The following is a 27307-nucleotide window of genomic DNA, read 5'->3' as shown; positions in this document are numbered from 1 at the left end:
ATTTTCCTCTTGGAGTACATTTTCCAGTACTTCTTCAGCAATGATTTGGGGGCGGTTACTTTTTTATCTTCATCTAAAACTGTCTTCCATTTTGCTCTCCTCCACGAACGACAACTTAGCTAAGCCCAGAACTCTACTCTGACTTTGCTCCCTGTGGCCCTTGAAAGATTTCGCTCCACAGTCCTCCAGGCCTCCAGTATTCAGCCAGTCCAGCAGAGGCCCCTGTGAGATTGCAGCCTGTCCCCTTAGGCCCCTCAGATGCTGTGTTCTGAGCATCTGAGGGGCCTGCTGTGCCACTGATTCCCATCTGGGGTGTGGGCTTATGAACCTGATGATTCAACTCGGGAAGATTCTCAGCCGTGAGCAGAAAACAGCCTCCTCTCTCCCCCTGCTCTCACTCCTGAAGTCCCAGGAGTTGCATCTTGAACCTTCTCATCCCTCTGTGCCTCAGAAGCTCCCACAATTGCACAGGCTGGAGTGCAGTGGTAGGATCTCTGCTCACTGCAACCTCTGCCTCCCAGATTCAAGTGATTCTCCTGCCTCAGCCTCTCGAGTAGCTGGGATTACAGACGCACCCCACGCCCAGCTAATTTTGTATTTTTAGCAGAAACAGGGTTTCACCATGTTGGCCAGGCTGGTCTCAACCTCCTGACCTTGTGATCCACCTGCCTTGGCCTCACAAAGTGCTGGGATTACAGGCTTGAGCCACCGTGCCTGGCCTGCCTTGTGGTTTCTATCCTCAGTCTCTTGGCTTGGTTTGACCTTATGCAAGCCAGAGAGTGCGCTCATGGGGAACCCCTTTCTCCTCTGTCTTGTAACTTTCTACTATGAACTCCACTTCAGAGGTGTGGCAGGAGGGCTCCTCCAGAACACCACATACCTCACTCGGCCAGGCTGCCCAGGTGACCCTGCGCTGAAGTGGCCTATGGGGCTTTCCTGGCCCCCTGGCCTCCAGGCCTCAAGGCCACAGATTCCTGTCTGACCCTTGCTCCAACCTGCCCCCACTGAAGAGCAATGCTTCACCCAGTTCCGGACCAACACGTCTCCCCTAACCCCCACCATGCCCTGGGCCTCCCTGTGAGTGCTCCCAGGAACATCACCAAGGCAGCATTTTCCTGCATCCCCAAACCTGCCCTTTGAGATGTGACTCTGCTACTCCCCACACCGAGAAGTGGAGGTGACAGCCCCCCCCTTTAATGGGGGCTGGCCCTATGGACACTGTGGATGTGATGCCATGTGACACCATGTGACTTCCAGGCTGGGCCTCAGGATCACCTTGCCACTCTGCTTCACTGCCCTGAGACTCAGCATCAGGGAGAAAGCCTGGAGGGGGCCTGCCCAAAAGCTGCACCAGCCCAGGTGGACCAAAGGCCGCAGATGGTTCAGCTGGCTGACCCTGCCCAACTGAAGCCCCGCCTAGATGAGCCCAGTCCAGGTAAGCCCCATCTGGATGAAGCCCCACCCAGGTAAGCCTGCCTAGATGATGAAGCCCCGCCCAGATAGAGCCCCGCCCAGATGCAGCCCCGCCCAGATGCAGCCCCGCCCAGATGCAGCCCTATCCAGATGGCCCCACACTGTGAGCCCTGCCCACATAAGCCCCACCTAGATGAAGCCACGCCCAGGTGAGCCCCACCCAGATGAGCCCCGCCCCACGGGCCGATCCGCCCAATCCTGACGTGGGGCAGCAGTGATGGTTTGAAGCTCTCAGTTCTGGGCGGTATCTAAGTGGACCTTCCCATGAGCTCAGGTTTAGGTTTTAGTTTCCTCTTATTTCTGGCACTAGGGGTTACACCTTCTCTCTTGCCAGCTCAGTACTTTTAAAAGTGTTTTTGTGATTTTATCCAACATTCCTGGGCACCTCGCAGTGGGGAAGGCCTGCCTTTACCGCGGTCTGCGACACAGCCCTGAACGCCCCTGGCCCCCCACCCTCACATTCCCCGTGGAGTTGCATGGCCATCAAACACACTGTCCAAACGCCGACTCCTGCACCCCCATCCCCACCCTCCACCCCGCAGCTCCTCTCCTGAGCTCCCCATCCCCAAACAGCACCTCTCCCCCAGCCAGGTCCCACCCTCTCCATGGCCCAGATCCATCTACTTTCTCCATCCAGAGTCGCCTGCTGCCATCCTCTCGCTGGAATCCCCGCCACCCACCAGTCCCAGCTTCCAATCTCATCTCTCCCACAGCAGGCCTGGAAGGACCCCGCAAACAGCAGTGCTGACCCCATCATGCTCCCCACCTTCCTTGCCTGTGACCCATCCCCAGGCGACCTCCCAACCCCATCTGCAGTGACCCCACCTTGTCCCCTGTGCTCCAAGTGCACCGAGCCTTTCAGGCTCCCCAACCCACACTCCCTTGCCATTCACATCTCAGCAGCCCCCTCGCCCCAACTCCGCGGGCTGCCTGCTGTCCCTCCGATCCCTGGCTCAGGCAAGGCCCACATGGCCTGACAGCCTTGGAGCTTCCCACTGGGCGGCCCGTGCTGGCGCTGTGAGAAGGCTGAGTCCAGCACACCCATGGTAGGGTGGGGGGCTCAGCCCTGCAGGCAGCTCTATGGGAGGAGGTCGATTTGAGAAATTTGTCAGAACTACCCAACCACGATCAATCCCAGACACAGAACTCCTTCACGCTGTCTTCTGGAAGCCCCAGGACAAACGCCCTGGCAGCAGCCCAGGGTGGGAGGAGAGGCTGGGCTGGGACTTGACGATCCATCTTCAGAGGCCAGGAAGATGCCCCTGCCAGGTAGCCTCAGTCAGCGGGCCAGGCTGGCAGGGTGCTTTCCAAGGCCCCCAAGTCAGCTGTCTGCCCAGAAAGCCAAACTCAGGAACCATGGCCCTGGGCCTATTTTCCTATTTTTTTTTACTGAGGGGCAAAACACCTTTTCCCTTGATTATCTATTAACCTCAAAAAGTGCTACAATTCCTTTTTTTTAAATTGAGGTGAAATCCACACAACATACAATCAGCCATCTTAGAGGGTACAATACAATGGCATTTACTGCATTCACAATGCTGCCCAACCACCACCTCTCGCTGCGTCAAAACCTTTTCATCACCCCAAAAGGAAACCCCATGCCCTTTAAATCATCACTCCCCATTTCCACTTCCACTCTCCAGCCCCTGGCAACTGCCAATCTGCTTTCTGTCTCAATGGATTTGCCTCTTCTGGACATTTCATAGAAATGGAATCATACAAGATGCAGGCTTTCGCGACTGGCTTCTTTTGATTATCATCCTGTCTTCCAGGCTCGTGGTGATGGCTTGTATCAGAACATCCTCCCTTTCTTTTTAAAAAAATTTTATTTATTTTTATTTTTTTGAGATGGAGTCTCGTTCTGTCACCCAGGCTGGAGTGCAGTGGCACCATGTCAGCTCACCGCAAGCTCTGCCTCCTGGGTTCACGCCATTCTCCTGCCTCAGCCTCCGCAGTGGCTGGGACTACAGGTACCCACCACCACGCCCAGCTAATTTTCTGTATTTTTAGTAGAGACAGGGTTTCACTGTGTTAGCCAGGATGGTCTCAATCTCCTGACCTCGTGATCCGCCCACCTCGGCTTCCCAAAGTGCTGGGATCACAGGTGTAAGCCACTGCGCCCGGCCAGAACATCCTCCCTTTCTAATGCTAATGTCACACCGTGGTGCGGAGGGACCACATTTATCTGTTCTTCCTTCCATGGACGTTTGGGTTGATTCCCCCTTTTGGCTGTTATGTATAAAGCTGCTGTGAACATGAGTGTACAATTCTTAAATGTATCTGACATTTAAGTAGTTGATTCTGCTTTTAGGTATTTTTTGTAATCATGATATCCCTAAAAATAATTGGAAACATTCTCAAAAACTGAAATCCAAAGAAAAACACGTTGCCCTAAGGACCCCATCCTAAGTCGGGTGTGCTAGCCCAGTCTCCCCAGGAAGCCGGTGTAAAATACCACCTATCTGGTGGGGAACAGCCAGGGGCAGCACAGCTGGAGCAAAACCCCACCCGTGGCAGAGACTTAGAGAGCCAGCCGTGCAGTTTGGACCCATGCTCCTCGGCCATGGAGGGGCCCCCCACTTGATGTGCCCCCTACACCCCCGGCCTCCCTCCAGCAGGAAAACAATGAGAAATGGAAGAGCTTCAGAATACTTACTGTAAGAAGAAAAAAATCATTCCATTCATCTTATCCAACTATTCTACATTAATTACCATAACATAAAATGTTCTATTCTACTTGTGCTTAATCTATTCAGATCAGTCAAAAAATATCCATTCACTTTTGTCTTCCTCCTTCAAACACTTGACTTGCCCATCAATATCTAAGGTTTTTTTTGCAATCCAACTGAAAAAAGACAAAAGTAATCGTTTCCCCAAATGGGACTCATGTAAAATCCGATGACAGTCCAGTTCCTTCCTGCAGGAAAGGAGACTTTGCCTGATGCATATGGGTGCCAGCTCTGGGGTCCCACGGACCCAAGTGTAAATCCCAGCCCTGCTTCCTCCTGGCTGTAGAGGTTCGAGCAAGGTGACTTGTCCTGAGACCCCATTTGTAAAACAGGGTGCCTCAGCATAGTTTAAACATTCACAAATGACCCTCAAACCTCAGTGCCTCAACGGATAGAAGTTTATCCCCCTCGCATCACAGTGCAGCGTGAGTACACCCCAGCCCCTTCCCCGCTGCCACCCGAGCCCTGGAGTCCTCTCCTAGGTCCTGAGCATCTAGACAACAAAAGGGGGGCACAGGCCATGGGAGGACAGCATGAGAGGTTTGGGGGCCAGTCCGACATGGTGAACCCCATTGCTGCCCACACCAGCTGCAGTCAGTCCTGGTCCTGGCAACCATAGAGGAGGCAGGTGCTCATGTGGTGGGCGAGCACATGGCAGCATCTCTCCCCTGGGGCGCAGGCAGGGGCAGGGCGCATCCTTCATCCTCAGGGGGACCTGTAACCAGGCCCACGGGGATGCCTGAGGCGTACTAAGTCAGGGTCTGTTCCCAGCAACCAAGCACCTGCCAGCTACCAGAAAAAGGCGCAGGGGTGGCAGGCCCCCACTGAGACCCTTTCACTCTCAGAATGGCCTGGCTGGAGGAACTGGAAGCTGTGATGACCTCTGGGACTCCAAGAAATACTGACATGAAACCCTAAGGTAGCTAAACGTTGGTTCTGTGGAAGTCCCCACCTGCTTACACCACCCACTGGTTCTGTCAGTATTGACTGGGGTCACTGGTTGAGCTGTTACTGTGAGTCTTAGACACAGATGGTTTCCTCACATGCTCCCAACAATTCCACAAGGCAGGTCTCAGCATCCCCACCTGACACTAGGGAAACTGAGGCACAGGTGTGGGAGGGACGAGAATTCCCAGCCAGGCCCTGGAGCTCCAGTGCTATTTAGACACATGGCTGGCAACCACTGAAGACAAGAAAACACTGGGGAAGCACTGAAGCCCACAATAGCCTGCTCAGCATTTATTTTTCTCTGAACTGGAATCAGCTCATCATGATTCACCTTTGCACCCAACACACCCTGTAGCTGCACAAGGCTGTCAACTGAAACAAAACCACACCCTGGCCGTCACTTACCAGCTCTCAGATGTGCACCTTCCCACATTTAGAGCAAGCGCACCCGGTATTCTGGGAATTCTTGGTGGCTGAAACTGGCCACTGAAGCCTCCTTAAATTACCCATTTCTCCTCTTAAGGTCGAACGAAATGACCTGAAAACACTCAGCCTGTGGGGCAGGACACTGAGGCCCTACTTCCCTCCCCCGTCCGCCCTGCCTGCTGAGTCCAAATATCAATTACGTGAAGCTCTCCCTGCCTCTGACTCGCCCATTTATTTAACAGAAACCATACCAGACGTTTCCAGTAAGCGCCCTGCCCTGCCCTGCCGGGGAAGGAGAGCCTTGAGTGATGACAGAGTCAGCGCAGGGAGTGATGCTCGCCCTCTGTCTGCCGCCCAGGCTCTTAATTGTCCTGCAAATGCCGCTGGCACAAGGCAAGGCATGTGAGGTCCCACACTCCCCCAACCACAAACAGAAACCTCAGCAAAGCGCAGGAAATGAGATGTGAGCTGCCCGCTGAGAGTCACTTCCTAGGAGGCCAGGGAGTAGGTTCTACGAAGCCACCTTAAGAGCAGATAGACTCTCAGGCGTCCGCACTGCACTCCTGCTGACCACGGCCTGAGCGCTGATGTGGAAAGGAAGGCTTTCTGGGAGAGGTGGCATGACCTGGATGCAGAGCCGGGGGAGCCCCAGAGCCTTCTGAATTCAGAGAACCCCATGCAACAGAGAGAGACCGGTGCGCAGGGCCAGCCACGCCTGCTCTGACTCAGTGCTGCCAAGCATCCTCCCAGGACTTCCCGAGCCCCCTCCGTGCCAGGCGCCCGCCAGGAGAGGGAGCACCGCCGGGCTCAGCCTGTGCAGCATCCGGAACACTGGCTTTCCAGCAGCTCACCTCAGACAGAAACGTGCCAGGCCACGGACAACCCCCTGCCACAGCTGGGCACTTGGAGTTTATCAGCTGAAAACTAATTCATCAGTAGCCTGGCTAGAAGCTGTCACTCAAATCCCAAGTCCCTGGAACAGGGTCTGTGCTTGGCATGTGGCAAAGATGCAGTGCTGTAGGGACAGCCATTCATTTCCCAGGTGACGCAATGCAGGGAAGTTGAGGCACATGCCGGCGACTGCCCTCTCATAGGCCCCACTCGTGCCAGGCCCCAGTCTCCACCAAGACCCCTCCCACAGCATTCCAAGACCCAGCTGTGTACTTCTGGGGGGTCTCTGTCATCACCCCTCACCCTCAGCTACCAGTGGGGAGCCCCGAAAGGAGGATCGGGCTGTGCCTCATCTCTGTACATCGGGACCAAACAGATATATCCAGACCTTGCCCCACCCCCCACTCTGGGGCCCGCCCCCATCTGCCACTTCGTTTCCAGGGTGCCGCCCCTCTCAGCCAGGTGGCCAAGGTACAAAGTGCTGGCCACCAATGGGCAGCTCTCCTCAAGGGCCCATGACCAAGTGGGCTGGAACCCTGGAAATCCTCGGGTGACTGAGGCTGGGTTAACACAAGAGCCAAAGGGCAGGAAGTCTCATGCTCAGTACTGCTCAGTCCTAGCAGGTTCCCACGAAACATGCCAGTGGGGTTGGCCCCCAGGCAGACTTTACCAAACCCAAAGGGTTCTCCTTTTATAAAGCACACACACCCTGCAAGTCACTCAAGCCTCTCTTGGCAAAGGCCATGTCATCCCTAATCTGGGCCTGGAATGTTTACAGGAAGTTGCCAAATACACATCACTCAGTAAGGGAGATTTATAAGGAATGTTCTACAAAGCAGGGGGACAAGAAAGGTTAATAGCCCCCACTCTGAAAACGGTCTGGGGGTGCAGACAAGCGAGCTCTTCTCGGAGTGCAAGGTTGAGCATAGTAACCAGCCACACGGGAACTACCCCATCCACCCGGCCAGCATAACCCACCGAGGATCGATTCCTCTTCAAAGATGGAAAACACAAATTCATCCTGAGTGATATTAATATGCTCTTTGGTGATGTCCAGGAAATCTCTCCCAGGTCCAGGTAAACGTCCAGGTCCCTTTCCGCCTTGCCGGGAGTTCTTACCTCCTAGTGACCAGGAACTTCCAGCCAGGTCAATCAATAGAAAGTCATAACCAAGCCAGAAACACAGCACTGACACTTTTGTTTCAAATGAAGACACCAACCATGCGAAAATGGTTCGCCTTTCTAAAGCATAAACTCTCCTGAAAAGACTTTAAAGAAAAGCAAGAAAGTATTTCACCAACATCAATAAAGCAGGAAAGCGGACAAGTTTTCCTGCACCGTCTCTTTCAGGGAGTGTTCAAAGTCAGGATAATACTTACAAGATCTGAACACTTTATACCAAGAAAAATCATATTGGTGTTTAAAAGACGGATTAAGAAAGTGAGCAGAAATATAATTTGCAAATGTCATTTTAATGTTAAACTTTTGTATTATTCATCAGGCACTCTTTTACTCAACTTAGGTAGCTAATGTAGTAGCTAATTTTTATTCACATATCAAAATTTATGTCACGCAGGAATATTTTTAAGCATTTCCAATGGCTTTTTAGAACTATAAGAACAGTGAATAATATTTTCATTTCAGAATATTTTCCACCATATTGTAACGAACAAGAAGCTCAATGTTGGCCAGGCACAATGGCTCACACCTGTGCTTCGGGAGGCTGAGGCAGGAGGATTGCTTGAGGCTAGGAATTTGAGTCCAGCCTGGGCAACATAGTGAGACCCTGTGTCTACAAACAGACACACACACACACACACACACACACACACACACACTTAAAAATTTATAAAAAGAAGCTCACTGTGCAGTTTTAAACCAAAGCTGGAATTCAATTAAAAATTCAGTTTGAATTGTACATCTATCTAAATACAAAGTGGGAAAAAAAAATCCTAACTGCAGGCAACAGTCTCCCCCAGACACATCCTCCCACAGCTAATGTTTAACACTTCAATCTTCCAGGCCCAGAATCTTCCCAGGACTGACTTTGTGCTTATTTGTGCCAAAATGTGTTAAATTAGACAGGAAGGAGAAGCATAAAATTCAATTCATAATCCAAGGCAAGAATCTGAGCTTTGGTTTGAAAAATGAAAAGCTATGGAGTGACATAACATACTCCAACCCTTCAAACAATCAAGATATTTAACTCCAAAGACATTTCTCAAATAAGAGACGGCCCAAGTTCAGACTGCCCACAGGGCACCGGCTCCCAGAAAATGCTATGGCCAGAGACAGATCTGAGATGGAGATACGTCTCAAGTCCAGAGCTCTGGAGCTAGTACCAGACAGCATGCCAGGAGAAGACAACGAGAAAAAAGAGATCCACATCAACAATCCTGTTCCATCCCTTCTCCGGAGGCACACAGCTCTGTGCTGATCCCTGGGATCAGCTGATTCACTGGCTGTGCCCTCTTGGTGCCTGCCCCCTGCCTGGAAAGGCAGCTGCCTGCTTAAGAGGAAAAGTTAGGAACACAATTCCTAATTCTAGGGACAACCTCTAGTTTCATGTTCTACCTTTAAAGTGTCTTCCCTAAATGGAAACAGACAAGGCCATCCTGCAATTACTCAGCTACTCATGAAACAGAGTCTACAATTATTTTTCCTTCCTTCTCAACACGATTAGAAGGGTGATCCCCCAAAGGCGGCCTCTTCCACAGCCATGTCCGGAGGGGCATCCCCTAGTGTCCCAGCAAGTGCCTTCAGTGACACCAGAATATTAGTTAAGACCTGAGACACATTTCTCCAGCTGCCTCCCGCCATTTGTCACAGAAAATAATGCTGCTGCACGCCCGCAAAACGCCGTTTTACAAGCAGACTTGGTTTTCAGTAGCTGGTGAGGAAAAGTCACTGGAACCAAACGCCACTCACACAGCTATCCAGAGCGGAGGCCACCGCCCTCCCCCGGCAGAGGCGCATGGGGGCAGCGGGCAGGACCGAGAGGGGCTCGAAGGCGCCGCAGTTGGAGAGGCTGGGCGCAGACGGCTCGGCCCCAAACCACACCCAGCGCCAGGAAACGCAAGGCTCCGGACGAACCCTTAAGAAGTCGCTGCTAGGGACAGGGAGGTTGGGAGCAGGGAGTGCCTCCACAGGAAACCTGAATTCCCCGAGTCCCCTCCCGGTCAAGCCAAGGCCGAACAAGGGGCGCCCCATGTACCGTAAGCCCTCAACCCAGCACTCCTGCAACGACAAACAGAATTCCCCGACCTCAAAGGCCGTGAAGCACGCGCCCTTCGTGGCCCTGAGTGCGCCCTGAAACCTCCGTGCCGATCTTCCAGACCCACCTCCCGCCTTCCTGGAATGGGCGCACGCGAGGCACGGATTTCAGGAAACCTCCGCCGTGACAGCTCACCCACGGTGGAGGCGGCGGCCGGGGACGCTGGACGGAGAAAGGCGGACAGCGGAGGGAGGAGGGGTAGGTCGGCAACGCGGTGGCCTCGGACGTCCGAGCTGACCCGACGCAGCCCTGGCCCCACTCCCGCCCTTGGTCGCCGCGGTGACCCCACCCACGCCGTGCCCTCCCCCAAGATCTCAGGGCCTGGGCCTCCCCGCTGCGCCGGCCCCAGGGTGCCACCCTCGGACGTCCAGATGCGCCCTGGACCCTGCGCCGGGATCCCGAACACCGCCGCGCCTTGACCCCGCGCCGAGCGCGCCCGGCCCTGCTCCGGCTGCAGCGGACACGAGCCCCAGGCGGGCGGCGGGGACGCAGCGCCCGCAGTGCGACTGGCGCAGCCGCCGAGGCACCGGGCGCGCCGCCCGGACCCCGACCCCGCGGCGCTAGGAGGGGCGCGGGCGCCGGCTGGAGAGCCGCACCTCCCGCCCCGCCGAGGCTGCTGGCCACGGGCGCGCTCGCCCCAAGGGCCGGGCGGAGGACCTGTCCCGGATTCCAGAGGACGTGGGTGGGGAAGGGACAAGGATGGGGACAAGGGAGGGGACGCGAACTGGGCCGAGGTGTGGGTCAGTCCTGGTTCGGGAAGGGAGGCCGTTGGCAGCTCCATCAGGATCCTCTCTGGACATGGAAGGACGGATCTGCCCTGGACCCAGGGATTGGGAAATGTGGGCTCTCTCAGAACCTGGGGAAGTGGGGAGAGGGTCTGTTCTGGGGTGCGGAGGGAGGTCTATTCCGGGCCCAGGACAGTGGAGGTGGGGGCAGGAGGGGAATGAGGGGGCATCCCTGGTGCAGGGAGGGGAGACGAAGTAGTAGGGGGTCTGCTCCGGGCCCGCGGGCTGGGGACCACGAAGTGTAGGAGGGCACCGTCCAGGACCGGGATGAGGAGGGAGAGGGGCCGTTGTGGCCCAGGATAGAGGGGGAGGGAAAGTGCGCCCCGGCCCGAGAGGAGGAGCAGGAGGGTCAGTCCTGGACCCGGGCTTAGGAAGCGGGGAGGGAGGTTCGGATCCGCCCCAGGAACAGGGCGATGAAGATCTGTCCAAGTCTTGGAGTGGAGGGAAGGATGTCGGCTGTGGGGGAAGAGGCCGGCCACGGACAGGGAAAGGGGGTCCGTCTCGTAGGGCGGACGGGCGGTCCTGAGGAGGGGAGAGGCCGCGACGCGGGGGGCGTCCGGCCCAAGCGGGGCCGCTCACCTTGGGTTTGTAGAGCCACTTTCGGAACCTGTTCATCATCGCCGCGCCGGCCCTGGCCGGACTCCGGAAGCCCTTGCCCTCCGCAGCGCTGCGCCCGGGCCCGGCTGAGGCGCGGGGCGGACGCGGAGGCACGGCCGGAGCCCCCGCGCTGTCGCAGGGAGACTGGGGAGCGGAGCCTGGAGCGCCGAGCGGGCGGCGGGCAGGTGCGCGGGGCAGGTGCGCGGCCCTGAGGATGCTCTGCAAGCGGCGCGCCGGGCAGACCTCAGACCCGGGAGTGGGCTCTCGGGCGCACGAACAGACGCGGGCACGGGGGCGCGCGGCTCCTCGCTGCTCACTGACACCCCGCGCTCCGCTGGTCACGGCCGCCCCGCGCCGCACATGCGCCTAGGGCGCCGCGAGCCCCGGGCCCACCGCGAGCTGCGGGCGGGGCGGGCGGGGCGGAGGCGGCCCAATCCCCGCGCGGGCGCCGCACCCCGCCCGAGGCGCGCTCCCTGCCGGCGGGACGACCCGCCGCGCCCGGGAGTCCAAGAAACTACAAGTCCCGAAAGGCATGACGGGGAGGTGGCGCCCAGGGCTTGGCGTCCCGGGCCCCACCACGGCGCTATGCATTGTGGGAGTTGTAGTCCACCCGATGGCGCCGGAGCGTGCAGCCGGTTGCTAGGTGACGACGCCAAGCAGACGCGGCGTCCTGCCTACCAGGAGCTGACAGACTACGACTGCCGACACCTTAGCCCCAGCTGGCCCAGGAAACTGCTGCGGTAGCAGGTGGCGGCGGCAGGAGGGCGCGGATGCCCCGAGCGCCCGCCAGGTAAGGGGGCGGGACAGGTGCGGGGCGACGCGCTGCCGACTTTCATGACGTGCCGGCCGGTTCCCTCTCACTCGCCTCTCATCTTGCTTCTCCCAAACACCTCTTCTGTCTTCTTCCCAGCTCCCCGATGAAAGTAAACGGTGCCGCTTTTTTTTTTTTAATCACCACTATCAGCGGTGCGTTCTAAAAAGATACTCTTCCGCCCTCGCTACTCCCCCCAGTGGTGCCCTAATTTGTACCTTAAAACGCTCACCTCAATCTGAGTACCTGCTATGTGTCAAGCAGAGAGCTAAAAACCCACGCGTGGCCTCACTTAAACTTCCCATTGACAGCCAGAAAAGCAGGCACAACGAGGCCGGCGTGCCCTGACTGTGGGGGTTGCATCCAGATCACGGCGGATCTGGGTCGGCCTGACCCCACAGCGCTGCACTTTTCCCTGCCGCACCAGCACCATGTCTCTGGCTTGTTGTGAACCGTGCAGATGTGAGACACAGGAGATGGAGGTCATGCCCCTCTCGGTTCAGAATTGAGAAGTATGACCTGTTCCTGCTTGTCCTCACTGGCCAGAGCCAGGTGCTCAGAAAGGTCCGTGGACTCCGTGACCACTGTATTCCATCAGACTCAATGTGAGCCTAGGCGCGCTGGCATCTAAGGTTTCTCTTAGGTAGGGGTGGGGTCCATGTTCATTTTTGAGTAACTCATTGATTTTCCCTACTCTCCTCTTCCTGCCACCCAGTCGACCCTCTGAAGGGCAAAACCCCTCTGGAGTTGCCCCTTATCTCCACTTCCCACCTGTTCTTTCTGGAACCTACTCCAATCAGATTTTCACCCAACCACTCCTCTGAAGCTCTTTATCAAAGTCATCCTTGACCTTGATGTTGCAAAATCCGATGATCAGGGGTCAGCGCTCATCTCTTCCTTGAACTGTCACCACCGGGTGACCCAGCCGACTGTGCCCTCTCTGTGACACACCATCCTCACTTGGCTGAAACAGATCACACTGTCCACCTCTCCTCCTCGTTCCTGGCCACTCCTGCTTGATCTCGTTGGCTGGGTGCCTCCCCTGCTCACCGACCTCTCAACACTGGAGACCCTGGACTCAGTCCTTGGAAGCTACTCTATCCACTCCCTCCCTGGGGGGATTTCCTACAGTCACGTGGTTTTATAAACAACCATTTTCTCCCAAACTTCTCAAAACCTATGTCTCTAGCCTCAACCCTGAAACTCCAGACCTGTTTACCTGTTCTTCACCATTTGGACGCCTAACAGATGCTCTCAAATTTAACGTGTCCCAAACCGCACTCTCAGTCTTCCCCCGTAAAACCTGCCGCTCCCAAAGCCGTCATTTCTTCAGCACAGGATCTCGGGGCACACACTTGATGGGCTTGTCCACTGAGTGAATGGCTGTTCTCTGTGGGTCTATCCTTGGCCAACTCCAAGGCCTGGAGCAGTTGTATCTGCTCAGAGGCTCCCTTCCTATGTTTTACAGTTTGAAATTGTGCATGGGATGAAGGCTGAACTTGGGGAAGTGGGGTATCAGTTAGGTTTAGCTGCATGTATTGAAAAATCCCCACATCACAGTGGCCTAAACAAGAATATCACTCATATTTTTATAAAAGAGGTCCATGGAGAGGCAATCATGGTTGGTATGGCAACCCCAAAGTCCTCAAGGATCGGCTTTTCTAGCTGCCATTCACGTTTCTTCATGATCCAGGGTGGCTGCCCACATTCCTGCCATCACCTCCTCAGCCCAGGTACCAGCTGCAAAAGAGAAGATGGATATGCCCCTCTCGTTCAGGGAGGCTTTCCAGAAGCCTCACACCTTTCCACTTCTTGAAGGTGGTGGGAGAACTTAGGCACACGACCATGCCCCAGCTGCCAGGGAGGCTGGGAAATGCCATCTTTCAGTTGGGCAGCAGTAGACCCAGCTAAAAATCAGAGTTTTCTTATTTTGGAGGAAAGGGGGAGTGGAGATTAAAAAGCAACTAGCAAAACCTGCCACGTGGGGTTGCACTTTAAGCACAAGCCATAGGGGCATGACTTGGCAGCAACCCTTAGGAGACTGGCTTTAATCAGGAGAAAAGACTGTATTTTAATTAACATACATTTGAGATCTTAGGTAAATGAGTTATCTCCTAGTGGTTGACAGTGTTGAGCTGTTTTGTGTCTGATGGAATTTAAACCTCCTCATATAATCTCATTTGTGTCTATAAAATATTTCCCAAGGAAAGAGAAGCTTTAGTCTGCCGCCCACACTTTTTTTTTTTGAGACGGAGTCTCGCTCTGTCGCCCAGGCAGATCTCAGCTCACTGCAACCTCTGCCTCCCGGGTTCAAGCAATTCTCTGCCTCAGCCTCCGGAGTAGCTGGGATTACAGGCGCCTGCCACCACGCCTGGCTAATTTTTGTAGTTTTAGTAGAGATGGGTTTTCACCATGTTGGCTGGTCTGGAACTCCTTATCTCAAGTGATCTGCCCGCCTTGGCTTCCCAAAGTGCTGGGATTACAGGCATGAGCCACTGCGCCCAGCCTAGTCCAGCCCACCTTTAAACCTGCCTTAAATATAAGATAGTCAAGTCCTGATCAATGGAGTTAAAATCAATATGAGAGAAAAATCATTAAGCTTGGGAATTAAATCCCACTTCCCACATAGCTGGTACTTCACTATTAAAGCTGAACTTTGGAATGCTCAGGTGGGAGGATCGCTTGAGGCCAGGAGTTCAAGACCAGCCTGGACAACATAGTAAGACCCCTGTCTCTACAAAAAAAAAAAAAATTAAGTACAAAATTAGTCAGGCGTGGTAGTGCATGCCTAGCGTCCCAGCTACTCAGGAGGCTGAGGCAGGAGGATCACTTGAGCTGCAGTGAGCTACCATCCAGCCACTGCACTCCAGCCTGGGTGACAGAGTGAGACCCTAAATCAGGAGAAAAATAAAATCAGGCTGAGAATTTGAGAATGAATGAATGCATGAATATAGCTGGGATGCTGAAAGCAGGCGTCAGAATTGGATGAATTTTAGTACCTATTTCCTCCCCAAAGATGTGATTGTTTTGATGAAGTTCTTAGGCTAATTTCAGTGGGATTCAGAATTCGAGCATCTCTTTTCCTTACATTCACCTTCACATACACCTGCTCTGGGCCAGATTCAGGGGTACAGAGGCCCCGCCCCAGGGATCTTCAGGCCCAACAGTGAACCAGGGTTCCAGGGGCAGGGCAGGACAATTTGAGTCAGGCTGGACTCCAAAGGGGCTCTTCACCCCCCGTCCCCATCTTCGACTCGGTTTGTCCGTTTATTCCTTCCAGTTCATTCCTACCAGGTCCGCCCTGGGTTGGGGGGCGGGCTTGACATGGCCCTCTTGCTCCCCCTCGACTTGCATCACCAAAGGGTGCCTAGGATCATCCTTTCTCCAGAATGCTCCAGCTCCAGGACGGGGGAGATGGCAGGGAAACTGTTCCACCCTGGGAGCAGCCCCACCACGCACGTGCAGACCACCCACTCCCACCGCCCGCACCAGGCGCAGGGAGGGGCCCTTTTCCTGGGGTATACCCTGTTCCTCCAGGCAGAGCTGTATCCAGAGCAGATTGAAAAAGCCTGGGGCAAAGGGACCCCATCCCAGGGCAGCCTGACCCACAACGTGACGTGGAGGCAGGGCAAGAAAACTCACTCTTTCACATTGTTTCTCTAAAAGTAGACTTTTACATGTATTTATTATTTATTTATTTGACAGGATCTCGATGTGTCACCCAACCTAGAGCGTGGTAGCACAGACATAGCCCAAAGCACCTTCGACCTCCTGGGGTCAAGGGATCCTCCCACCTCAGCCCCCCGAGGAGCTAGGACTACAGGCCTGACACCACACCTGAGTCATTCTTTAATTTTTTTGTAGAGAAATCCCCAGTTACGCTGTGGAGTTTTAAAAAACGCCTCAGTGTGGCTGACCCTGGCGAAGACGGGGAGTGGGATTTGTGAGCTGGGAGCTCACTGCCTACAGAGAGCCCCCACTGCTCTCAGCAATGCCTGGAGTGAAAGCCACAGGTCCCCCCTCCCCAATGAGCAATGCCCCAGAAAAGTGCTTCCTGCTGCCAGCAGCCTATTGCCCCCTGGCTGTGTTATGGCCGCCAGGGTTGGCCACCAGGCCCACACTGCACCGCACCGCACTGCACCCCTGCCATACTGGTGGCCTGGCCTGCTGGGACCCTCCTGAGGAGAGGGCCTGAATTCAGAGAGAGCAGGGACTTAGGGCAAGCTTAAGGCCCCGCCCTGAGTGTTCCTGCCTTGGCAGGCTGGAGGGAGGGTGCTCAATGGGCCTCCTGGGCCTTTCTGCTCACAGCTGTTGAAATCCCCACCCGAGACTCAGCTAGAGGGGATGAGAGGAGAGTGAAAGGACCTGAGGCTGGGGTGGGGTGTGGGCGGTCTCTCTCCCATGGCCCAGCCTTCCAAGAAGCAAAGGTTTCCCACAGGGTGGGCTGAGGCGGCTTAGGTGGCAGGTCCCCAGGGGCAGGCCATGGAGGGGTGGGAACTCTCAGAGGGTCTGGGCAGCCCCACCCACAAACCTCCCTCATCTTGCCCAGGCGAGCCTGGCTGCAGCATCTACAGCTCAGCACCTGTGGATGTGCAGGTTTCATGGCTTCTCATCTGGTGTCCTCCAAGCCAGCAGCATCACCGTCTCTTCCCTTGCCCTGAGTCATCAGGACCGCACTGGCAGAGGAACGCACAGCCAGGCAGCCTTGCTGGTCTCCAGACACGGGGTGGGGGGAAGGTGACCCAGCCGGGGCCCAGGGCAGGCTCCTGGGCAGTGACGGTCCTGGCCGTGCCAGAGGCTCATGTTCGCTTTGTTCTGGGAGGCCTGGTCTCCAGGGCCTGTTTTCAGCACCAGGGCTTCAAGCCAGATTTCCAAATTCCAAGCGGCCTTTCTTCTGGCCTCCTTAGAGAGAGGCTCCTGCTGGCCTCTGTGTCCATGCACAGCCAGGCTGGTCCCTAAAGCAGCCCCTAAAAGGACAGCCTGGCGTGGTGGCTCACGCCTGTAATCCCAGCACTTTGGGAGGCTGAGGCGGGCAGATCACCTGAGGTCAGGAGCTCGAGACCAGCCTGGCCAACATGGTGAAATCCCGTCTCTCCTAAAAAAATACAAAAATTAGCCCAGCATGGTGGTGGGTGCCTATAATCCCAGCTACTCAGGAGGCTGAGGCAGGAGAGTTGCTTGAACCTGGGAGATGGAGGTTGCAGTGAGCCAAGAGCACACCACTGCACTCCAGCCTGGAGAACAAGAGCGAAACTCCATCTCAAAAAAAAAAAAAAAAAAAAAACAGCCCATGTCAGGCCTCAGGTGGCGCAGCCAGCAGGGAGGTGGGGACACAGGCCCTGGGCTGATGCCATCGCTGGCCAGCGCCAGCATCACAGCCTCTTTCCCTAACTGTGCAGTTAAACCCACTCGCAGAACATGCCAGGTGCTCCTACTGGAGACGCCCCCGGGAGCCCCTGCCCTCCCGCTCCGTCCTTGTCCTGCCAGCCAATGTCACCTTGGGGCTACCTGCATCACAGCCTGGAAATTCCCCACGATGACACTCCCAGGGGCGTCCCTGGCTCTGAAATACCACGACTCATTCCCTGTGCTGAGCTGCCAGGGGGCCCCGTCCGTCCAGAAGACCGCATCCTTCAGTTCTAGGGCATTTTCTTGTTATTTCTCTCTCTTGTCTTTCTGGAACTCCTGTTAATTGGGGTTTGGACCTTCAGGAATCATTCCCTGATTTTCTTAGTGTTTTCCCTGACTTTCTACAGCTTCATCTTTTTCTACTCAGGGAGATTTCCTCACTTTACCTTCCGTCTCCTCTGCTTGTGTTTTTAGTCCTGCCATTGTATTTTGGTTTTCACGAGCTCTCTCTTTTTCTCCAGCCATTGCTTGTTCCTTGGACGCTGTATCTCCTCTTCTCTTGCATGGCAGTGCCTGGTTTCTAGGCTTTTTCCTGCCTTGTGCATCGTTTTCTCCTGGTTCTTTTCTTACGGTTTCTATGTTTCATGTCAGAGGTTTCTCTAAAGTGTCTGGTGACACCTGGCCTCACCTTTTCTCTGAGTCTTGGCCAGGGAGAGAGGCAAGGGGCAGGTCAACATGGACCTTTAGCATGGCCAGGATTGGCATCTCACCGAGGACCCTGCAGTGTCAGTGGTGGTTGGGGAGGGTCGTTTGCATTTTTTTAGTCAGTCTCCAGCCTGGAGGGTCCAGGTCTGAGGACTGCTACCTGGGGCTGTTCTAGCTTGTTGCAGGGTAGAGGCGAGGTGCTCCCACTGTCCCCAACCTTGGTGGCCCTGCAAGCCCAGCCTGGCCCAGAGTGGCTGGTCAGTCACGGAGCAAGAGGAGGGTGAGAAAGGCCCCCTCTGCCCTGCGCTGCCCTACTGTCCTGCGTAGTCCGGCCGGAGCCCAGGCCTGCGCCACAGCCGAGGATGACAGCCTTTGCTGACAGGCCTCGCCTCCTCTGAGGATAGTTTGGGGGCCACATATTGTCCTTAGAGCTGGTTCCCAGGGTCCCAGCCTCACCCTAGGCAGCTTCTCCAAGGTCCCCTGGGAGGGGCTCTGGGCAAGCCTGTCCCCTGGAACTGCTGCATCTCTCGAGTGTTCAGCGCCCCCGCGAGCCCTCCCCAGGGACCTGTCCCCCCGTTGTCAGGATGGCGATCTTGACCCCAGGGACCCTAGGCTCCTTCTTACCCCAACCATGTGTGATGAGGTCACCCTCACCCCAGGACCTTCTGCTCCCCGGCAGGGCCTGACGAAGAAACCGTCACCTTCCCGGGCAAAGCTGAGGGACTTTGCTCAGAGGCTGGTTCGAGAGGTGCCTGTGTTCTCTGCCGCGGGCCCCTTGCAGGGGTCACCGCATCCAGGAGGCATGGCTATGGGGCCTGACGGGCACTCGGCCGGCTTGGGTCTGTGGTGATGGGGGGACCTGAGGGTGAACTCACCCAGGCCAGCCTGGGCCCCTGAGCTGCAGAGGCCTGCAGGAGACAGTGCAGGACATGAACCTTGGGGTACCTGTCAGGGCCCTCACTCACATCCGGCCCTCCCCACTGCTGCAGGCCCAGCACCCTAGCCAGGGCCCCCAGTCACATCCGGCCTCCCTGCTGCTGCAGGGCCAGCACCCTGGTGGACTCCTGTCGCTGCTGGGGAGGGTCCTGCGGCCACATCCGAGGTCTGGAGGGCGTGACCTGCACGGTTTGTTCTTAGGCTCCTGCCCTGAGAAGATGGCCTACTATGGAAAATGCATTGAAACTGTGATCGAGCAACTCGACAAATTTACACCCAAGAGGGATAACCCTGAGCAGTTCCTGGAGGCTGCGGCCACCTCCCTGCAGGTAGGATCTGCTGGGGGCTCCTGGGAGGCCGCGCCAGTGGCACCTGTTGTGCAGCTGTTCTAGTGAACAGCATCAAATGCCTTCCTAACGACTGCCTTCCTTCCAAATGGAGAAGCTGACAGTGTTTTCCACAGAGACCTGCTCTTTGTATAGGGAGGTGCTCCTGGCACCCAGAATGTGTGTCAGGCCAGGCTCTGGTGAAAAGAAGCCTTGGCCGGAACCCGGGATATGACATCCACACTGCGGTTCCATCCTCAGTTAACACAGACGAGAAGGGTCAACCCTGGAGTGCCCCCATGCCCCACCCCCACTCTGGGGGGCATCTTATCTCGGGAAATGGGTCCTCCATCCCCCAGGCGCCCCAGGGCTGTGGCAGTGAGGGTGCGCAAGGCCACAACTTGTGCTGTATTTGTGGTAACCGAGACTTGGAAATCACCGACCGGGTCTCCGACAGAGGCAGGGGCTGGCCTGGGCAGTGAGGCACCCGGGGAGCCGAGGGCTGCAGGCGTCCGTACATACCTCCTTCATCTTCCTACCCACACCTGGAAGAAGTCACAGGCCCACCTGGAGGCTGCCCAACTCCTCAGCTCCTGTCCTCCCGTCCTTGGGTTTTCCTCGCAGCTCCATCCAGGTCCTGGCACCCCCTGCAACCTTGGCAGCCCCGCCCCACTCAGGGGCCTCCCTGTCACCCGGTCTCAGCTCCCACCCCCAGGTGCTGATCTCACATCCACCAACTGTCAGTGGCAGGTGCCTGGGGAACAGGAGCTTGGATTGCAGGGCCCCTGCCTCCAGGAATGTGGGACTTGGGCTCCATTGGATGGGGCCTCCAGAGGAAGCTGAGCCCACCAGGGGAAATCCTGGGCGGCTGTCACATGGGCCATCACCAGCCCATCATTGCCCAGGAGCAGGGAGAGGGCACTCACTCCCTGGAAAGAGGGCGCTCATAGCAAGTGTGCTAATTCAGGCCGCCTGCCTGTCCTTGCAGGCCACAGCCCTCTGTGCCGCTTCGCTCTGGATGAACTTGGCCTATGTGTGCTGCTTTTCTGCGTGGCCCCTGGGGGCTGCCCTGGCCATGCTCCAGCCCCCGTTCTCACTACCTGCTCAGGTGCACCTGTGCTGTTCCCCCAGGCCACAGTCTGAGCCCACCTTCCCTTGGGGTAGAATGAGGGGTTCATCCTTCATTAGCTACCTCTGGGGCAGCCTCAAGAAAGCCCAGAGGAGAGGTGGTGTGAGTGGGTTACAAAGGCTGCAGGGGTTGGGGCCAAGGCCTCTGCTATAAGAGAAGGCCCGGGTCCCTGATCCATCCCCGCTCCCAGCTTCTGGAGGAGGTGCCTCCTCCGGCTGGGGCCTGGCAGCCAGCAGGGACTGGAGAGGGGAGCAGGGCCTGTGCTCAGAGCTACAGGCCTCTGTGGGCACCTCTCCCTCCGCTTCAGCACCCTCCGGCCCCCAGCTCTTTCCCTGAGCCCCTAAGCACCGTGGGGAAGTGATGCAAACAGCTCGGGCCCAGGTTCATCCACACTCCTTTTCCCAGCTAAGGCCTCAGCACAGCAGGCACACCTCTCATCCCGCCGGCCTGCCCTCGCTATGCCCGTCCAAAACAGACAATAGCGAAGGCCCAGGTCCCCTTGGCCAGAAGCCCGTCCTGGGAGCTGGCACCACCCACTCCACTGCCTGGGCCCTCCTGTAGCCTGGCCCCTCCGGCCGGCCCCAGAGCAGCTCCAGCAGCTCGCCCTGTCTGTCCCCTCATTTCCCTCAGGATCTTTCCCATCAGCCACCCGTGCTGCTACGTCTCTCACCCTAAACACATTTTTTTAAAGTCCTCTGTACTCCCCTGTGGCTCCCACGGTCCTTGCCTTCTATCCTTCTATCTAACAGATTCCTCAAAGTCCCTGCCATCAGCGGCAGCTCTTCCTCCATCCTCCCTCATGCCCCTCCCGGCGGACTTCCCCCACCCCTCCACCCACGGCGCCAGTCTGGGTCACCCCCCACCTCCTTGTTGCCAAATCCAGTGGTGCCGCCTCAGCTCCTCTGACCCAGCTGACCCTGTCACCAGCTCCGGGGCCTTCCGATCAGCTTCCTGGGTACCCCTGCGCCAGGTGTGCCTCTCACCTGGCAGCCACTCCTTCTTGGGCTCGGGCCTCCCCTGTCGGATGTGCGGGGTACACAGGCTCAGCGGCTGCTCTCTGCTCTCCCTGCTATACACACTCCTGGTCCCCTTGCCTGCTGACAGCTCCTGCTCCTCCCTCCATCCTTGACCTCTCCCGAGCCTGGACTCACATCTCCTTGGGTGTCCAATGGGCACCTCCCATGTCACACGTCAGTAGGTGAATGAATCCATGTGACCTCCCCCAGAGCTGCTGATCCTGGCATCCCCAGTTCAGCCGGCGGCCACTCCCTCTCCCCTTGCTCCAGTGGGAACCCTGGCGCCTCCTGGGCACCCCCATTCCTCTAGCCCACGTCTGTCCATCATCAGCTCTGCCTTCAACTCTGCCACGCGTGCACTCTGCTCCAGCTGCACTGGTCTCCTAGTGTTTCTGGAACATTCCACGTGCTCTCTGCTGCACTAGCTGTTGCCTCCACGTGGAAACTTTCCCCCTGACGCTGTCTTGGCCTGCACAGCCACACGGCACCTTGGCAGGGAAAGGGGTGTGTTTACCCCTTCCTCAAGCAAAAAGTGGTAAAGTTCATGTCTATTTCTTGATAATCATCATTACCAAAAAAATGAGTTTGTTACAACAAATAGTTTGGGTTTGGGTTTGTTTTCTATGACCCACAGATTATTAATGGTAGATGAGACTAGTTGTTACCTGGCGAGTCACAACGTGACGATCACAGGTGTGCATTTCCACGGGGAGCCTGGCACACCAATCCTACTGGCAAACTGGCAGTGGCAGACACAACGGATATCCAGGGAGCTGCCCAGCACGGATCTGCACAGATGCCCCCATTGGTGGCAAGGAGGCTTGTTCCTCAGAGGCACTGGTTTTTCAGATCCTTTCTTTCTTTTTTTTTTTTTTTTTTGAGACGGAGTCTCGCTCTGTCACCCAGGCTGGAGTGCAGTGGCGCGATCTCAGCTCACTGCAAGCTCCGCCTCCCGGGTTCACGCCATTCTCCTGCCTCAGCCACCCGAGTAGCTGGGACTACCGGCGCCCGCCACCACGCCCGGCTAATTTTTTGTATTTTTAGTAGAGATGGGGTTTCACCGTGTTAGCCAGGATGGTCTCGATCTCCTGACCTTGTGATCCACCCGCCTCGGCCTCCCAAAGTCCTGGGATTACAGGTGCAAGCCACCACACCCAGCCTTTTCAGATCCTTTCAAAGGCCCCTCACAAGCCCGAGAGGAATGGTGGTGCATTGGATCCTGATCCAGTTTGGACAACTCGCTTTCCTCTCCAGCTATCAAGAAATTGTTGCAATTCACTGATTTTGCTAGGCCAAGGCTCAAGGCTGCCACTTGCCAGAAAATTATACAATACATAAACCAAATGGCAGACTCTGGACAGCAGACTGCGGTGAAAGGCAGTGTTTTGGGTTAAATTGTGCCCCCCCCACCGAAAAAAAATACTAAGCCAGGCATAGTGGCACGTACCTAGTCCCAGTTACTAGGATGTCTGGGGAAGGAAGGTCCACTTGAGCCTAGGAGTTCGTGTCCAGCTTGGGCAACATAGCAAGATCCCATTTCTCTGTAAAAGCAAAAAAATGAGTCAGGCATGGTGGCTCATGCCTGTAATCTCAGCACTTTGGGAGGCTGAGGTAGGAGGATTGCTTGAGGCCAGGAGTTTGAGACCAGCCTAGGCCACATAGTGAGACCTTTTCTCTATAAAAAATGTAAAAATTAGCCAAACATAGTGGCACGTGCTTGTAGTCCCAGCTACTCGGGGGCTGAGGAAGGAGGATTGCTTGAGTCCAGGAGTTGAAGGCTACGATGAGCTATGATTGCACCACTGCACTCCAGCCTGGGCAACAGAGTAAGATCCTGGCTCTTAAAAAAAAATGTTGGCCGGGTGCAGTGGCTCACGCCTGTCATCCCAGCACTTTGAGAGGCCAAGGCGGGCGGATCACGAGGTCAGGAGATCGAGACCATCCTGGCTAACACGGTGAAACCCCGTTTCTACTAAAAATACAAAAAATTAGCCAGGCGTGGTGGTGGGCGCCTGTAGTCCCAGCTACATGGGAGGCTGAGGTAGGAGAATGGTGTGAACCTGGGAGGCGGAGGTTGCAGTGAGCCAAGATCGCGCCACTGCACTCAAGCTTGGGCGACAGAGCAAGACTCTGTCTCAAAAAAAAAAAAAAAAAAAAAGTTGAAATTCTAACCCCTGGTTACTTATGAATTTGACTTTAGAAATACGGTCTGTGCAGATGTAATTAAGTTAAGGATCTAGAGATGAGATCTGTTACAAACCACCGTGGGACTGACTGGCCACCTGTCCCTTTCCATCTTGGGTGCACCCAAGGTCAAGTCCAAGAAGACGCAGGTTCTTGCTGTGAAAGTAATTGGCTCTCATGCTTTCAGTGTGGATTGCCAGTTGGCTCTCCACGGAGATCCACTGCTGCTCTCCTGGGCAGGTAGGGAGCACTCGTTCCCCTACACCCTCCCCAACCTCGTGTGCAGGCAAAAATTATTATCTTTACCAGTCAAATAGGTGGGAAAAGTCACTTTATGTATTTTTTTTTTTTGAGACACTCCCTCACCTAGGCTGCAGTGTAGCTCATGGCCACTTCCACCTCCCAGGTTCAAGCAGTTCTCGTGCCTGAGCCTCCCAAGTAGCTGGAATTACAGGCATGAGCCACCGCACGTGGCAAGCTTTGTGTATTTATAATCATCCTTTCTCTTGTTATATTTTCCTAAGTTTTGAAGCAATATGTATTTCACTTTGAACCATCTGTTCGGACCTGTGTCTGTTAGGAAACTGTGTTTGGATACAACAAAATCCAGAAAAGCAGTAGCTTTAATCAATTAAAGGTATCTTTGCTCATGAGAAGCAGTCTGCAGACAGGCAGTCTAGAGTGGGTTCAGCAGCTCTATGATGCCATGAAGAACTCATTCCGTTCCTCTCCACGCAGCCATCCTTAACACGTACTGTTGCCTCATAGTCACTAAATGGCTGCCCTACCTCCAGCATTGCATCTATATCCCAGGTGAGGAGTGGGGAAAGGCAAACAGTATAAGGCATGTGCCAGCTGAATCTACCTTCCTTTCAAGGTGCTTTCTTGGAGGCCACACCTAGCAATTTGTCATTACATTTTACTGATTAAAACTGTCACATGGCTGTATCATCAAGGAGAGTTGCAAAATATGGTTTTAGCGGGACATATTACCATGCCCGGCCAGGCGCGGTGGCTCACGCTTATAATCCCAGCACTTTGGGAGGCCTAGGCGGGCGGATCACGAGGTCAGGAGATCGAGACCACGGTGAAACCCCGTCTCTACTAAAAATACAAAAACATTAGCCGGGCGTGGTGGCGGGCGCCTGTAGTCCCAGCTACTTGGAGAGGCTGAGGCAGGAGAATGGCGTGAACCCGGGAGGCGGAGCTTGCAGTGAGCCGAGATCGCGCCACTGCACTCCAGCCTGGGCGACAGAGCGAGACTCCGTCTCAAAAAAAAAAAAAAAAAAAAAAAAAAAAAAAAAAAAAAAAAATTACCATGCCCAACAGGACGGCATTCTTTCTGTCAAGTGAGAAGGAGGGGAGAAGGGATGCTTTATGGCCCTGCAGCCTCCGTTTCCTTGGCCTACTTTTCTAACTGACTTCAGGCTTTGCATTACTGATGAGCAGGTATTGGTGACATGAATCACAAATCCTGTTGTTAATCAGCCTCCTGGCCCCACACCCCCTCCCCCCACCTGCCCCAGCCTGGACCTGGTCTAGCTCTTCCCCAACCGTGTGAGTCCAGCAGACAAGTGCACTTCTGGAGGTGCTGGGAGACCGCTGCAGCAGTCTCTAGCGATTGTGAATGCCGGACCCTTCGCTATTGAGTGCCTGCTGCTCTCCCTGGTTGGGGACTGAGGAGCCCTGAGCTTGACCAAGGCCCGAGATTTTATCACAAACTCAGAGACCCTTGGGCAGCCACAGGCCGGTCTCAGCAGCTGAGGCTGGTTCCCCATTAGGAGCCCACTCCTGTAGCCAGGGCCTCTCCTGCCTCCTCTGGGAGAGAGAGCCCACCCGGCCTAGGCCCAGCTCTGCTGGCCTGGTCAGAAGGACCTGGTCCAGCACCCCGAGGCATGTGTCACCCCTTGCCCCCACCCCCAGGCCCCAGGCCCCTCTCCGTGAATAGGCTGGACACCACATGTCCTGGAGGCCGCCAGCCCAGCATCAGTGGCAAGGACCTGGCTGTGGGCCCGGCCCAGCCTGGCGTGGACTGGGATGTCATTTACTGGCTCTTCACTCAGCACTGCAGCTTCCAGGACCCTCCGGCCCAGCGTGGCCCTGCCCAGCCCCCCTTGCCTGGGGCTGATGGCATAGGGCTCAAGGCTCTGACCTTATTAAAAATGCATGCTCACACTTCCCAAACACAGACGTCATTGATGAGAAGTGGAGTCGCGGTGCCTGAGCCGGGGAGGCCAGAGGAGGTTGTCAGCAGCGTCCCGCAAAGTCATCACCCTCAGCGGCCATGCTGACTCACTGCTCTCGGAAGGGTCTGTCCTGGCTCCTGGGCTCCTCTGACAAGATGTCGTCAGTTACACGGCCGGGGGGGGGGGGAGGGGTACCAGTGCCCTCGGTGTGGGTACAGCCTGGCAACTGCAGGAAGCTGAGAGGGAAACTGAGGTGCCAGCCTGGCTATTGAGATCAGAGCCAGCCCCCAGCAGGAGCCCCTCCCGGCAGCTCAACGGGGGAGCCCTCACCCACTGAGCCCCCTCTCTGTGCCCAGCCTCACTCACAGGATGTCAGTGGGTCCCCGCAATCTATGTGGAGGCAGGGCATTCCCTTTCCTCTCTGGCGAGTGCCCAGGTGGCCATCTAGCCAAGAAAGGGACAGTAAACAAGCCATGCCGCGACTGGGACAGGCCATGTCCTGCAAGGGCTGGTCGGAAGCACAGTCCTCACAGCCATGGGGCAAGTATGCTGGGAGGAGGTCGCAGGCAGAGGGAACAGCCAGTTCCCTGATGAGGAAACAGGAGGCCAGTGTGACTGGAACGGAGCCAGGGCGGGCTGGGGACTCCGAGGGAGCTGGGCATCTCCATGCAGGGCCTCCCTGGCCACGGTGAGGAAAGACGCCTGACCCGACATCCATCTGAGAAGCCTCGCCCTGACTGCTGGGTCAAAAAGAGACTTGAAGGGGAGCAAGAGGAGAGGCAGGGAGAGCAGCCGGGGTCACCCAGCCAAAGGGCCGGGAAGAGACCAAGAGACACGCTGGGAGTAAGGAACCGCGTTTACTGCGCCACGAGGTTGGCGGGGGCAGGCTTGGGCCAAGCCCAGCAGGCTGGTTTCAGACGCATTCATGTGATGTCCGCCCTGGTATTGGGGAGAGGCCCAGCGGCAGCAGGATGGAGGTTTCTGAGTTCAGGGAGCAGGGCCGGCTGGGGGATCCGTTTGGCAATCAGAATGTGGCAGCCTGGAAGCTGGCTGAGATCACTCAGAAAGTGGATAATGAACAAACCTCACCATAGGGGAACTGCACCCTGACCCCCTCCAATATGTGGAGGTTGAGAAGATAAAGAGGCACCCGCAACGGAGCCCTAGAACGAAGGGCTGTCCCTGGGAGAATGTTGCTACCAGCTGGCATTCCAGCAGGAGCCCAAAAGCCAGTCCTGGCGCTCCCAAGAGAAAGGGATTTAAATTTAACACGGGGAACCTTGTGCTTAAAGCTGTTACAAGGGCTGGAGGAACTCATGCTGAGTCAGTCCCGGCTCCCAGCTGGTCAGGGCACTGCAGGGAGCAGCTCCCCACCACATGGGGGGGACAGGCAGGGGCGAGCAGAAGGGAAGCCCAGCATCTACCAGCTCTGGGGAGCTGAGGAAAAGGGGCATCCCCCAACCTTGCCCCTACCATTTCTCCCATAAGTGTATATCTTGTTAGCAGAGCCCAGGCTGCACCCAGAACCCCAGAGGCAGAGCT

The 27307-nt window shown here is 56.1% G+C and overlaps 2 protein-coding genes across 14 annotated transcripts in view; one reads left to right on the top strand and one right to left on the bottom strand.

Moving 5' to 3' along the window:
• ZFYVE28 (zinc finger FYVE-type containing 28) overlaps positions 1-11479 on the bottom strand; it is a 143323-nt gene extending 131844 nt beyond the window's left edge. For 4 of the 7 annotated variants that reach the window (XR_009210619.1, XR_009210620.1, XM_058430267.1 and 1 more), the window contains exon 1: positions 9809-11097. Coding sequence is in view for 5 of the 7 variants with exons in the window: in XM_058430267.1 (XP_058286250.1) it covers positions 9809-10522 (714 nt within the window). In the remaining 2 variants the exon portion in view is untranslated. The other 3 variants (XM_032135798.2, XM_032135799.2, XM_058430266.1) reach the window with 2 other exon arrangements.
• A 223-nt stretch (positions 11480-11702) lies between these two features.
• The window catches only part of CFAP99 (cilia and flagella associated protein 99), a 44947-nt gene continuing 29342 nt past the window's right edge, over positions 11703-27307 (top strand). For 4 of the 7 annotated variants that reach the window (XR_009210622.1, XR_009210621.1, XM_058430271.1 and 1 more), the window contains exons 1-2: positions 11703-11913; positions 19126-19253. Coding sequence is in view for 4 of the 7 variants with exons in the window: in XM_058430271.1 (XP_058286254.1) it covers positions 19143-19253 (111 nt within the window). In the remaining 3 variants the exon portion in view is untranslated. The remainder of the gene's footprint in view (positions 11914-19125; positions 19254-27307) is intronic. The other 3 variants (XR_009210623.1, XM_058430272.1, XM_032135805.2) reach the window with 1 other exon arrangement.

Source organism: Hylobates moloch, unplaced genomic scaffold (genome assembly GCF_009828535.3).
Source record: "Hylobates moloch isolate HMO894 unplaced genomic scaffold, HMol_V3 SCAFFOLD_17, whole genome shotgun sequence".
Lineage (NCBI taxonomy): Eukaryota > Metazoa > Chordata > Mammalia > Primates > Hylobatidae > Hylobates > Hylobates moloch.
The sequence above is the reverse complement of the archived record's forward strand: the minus strand, read 5'-3'. Positions and strand labels throughout refer to the sequence as shown.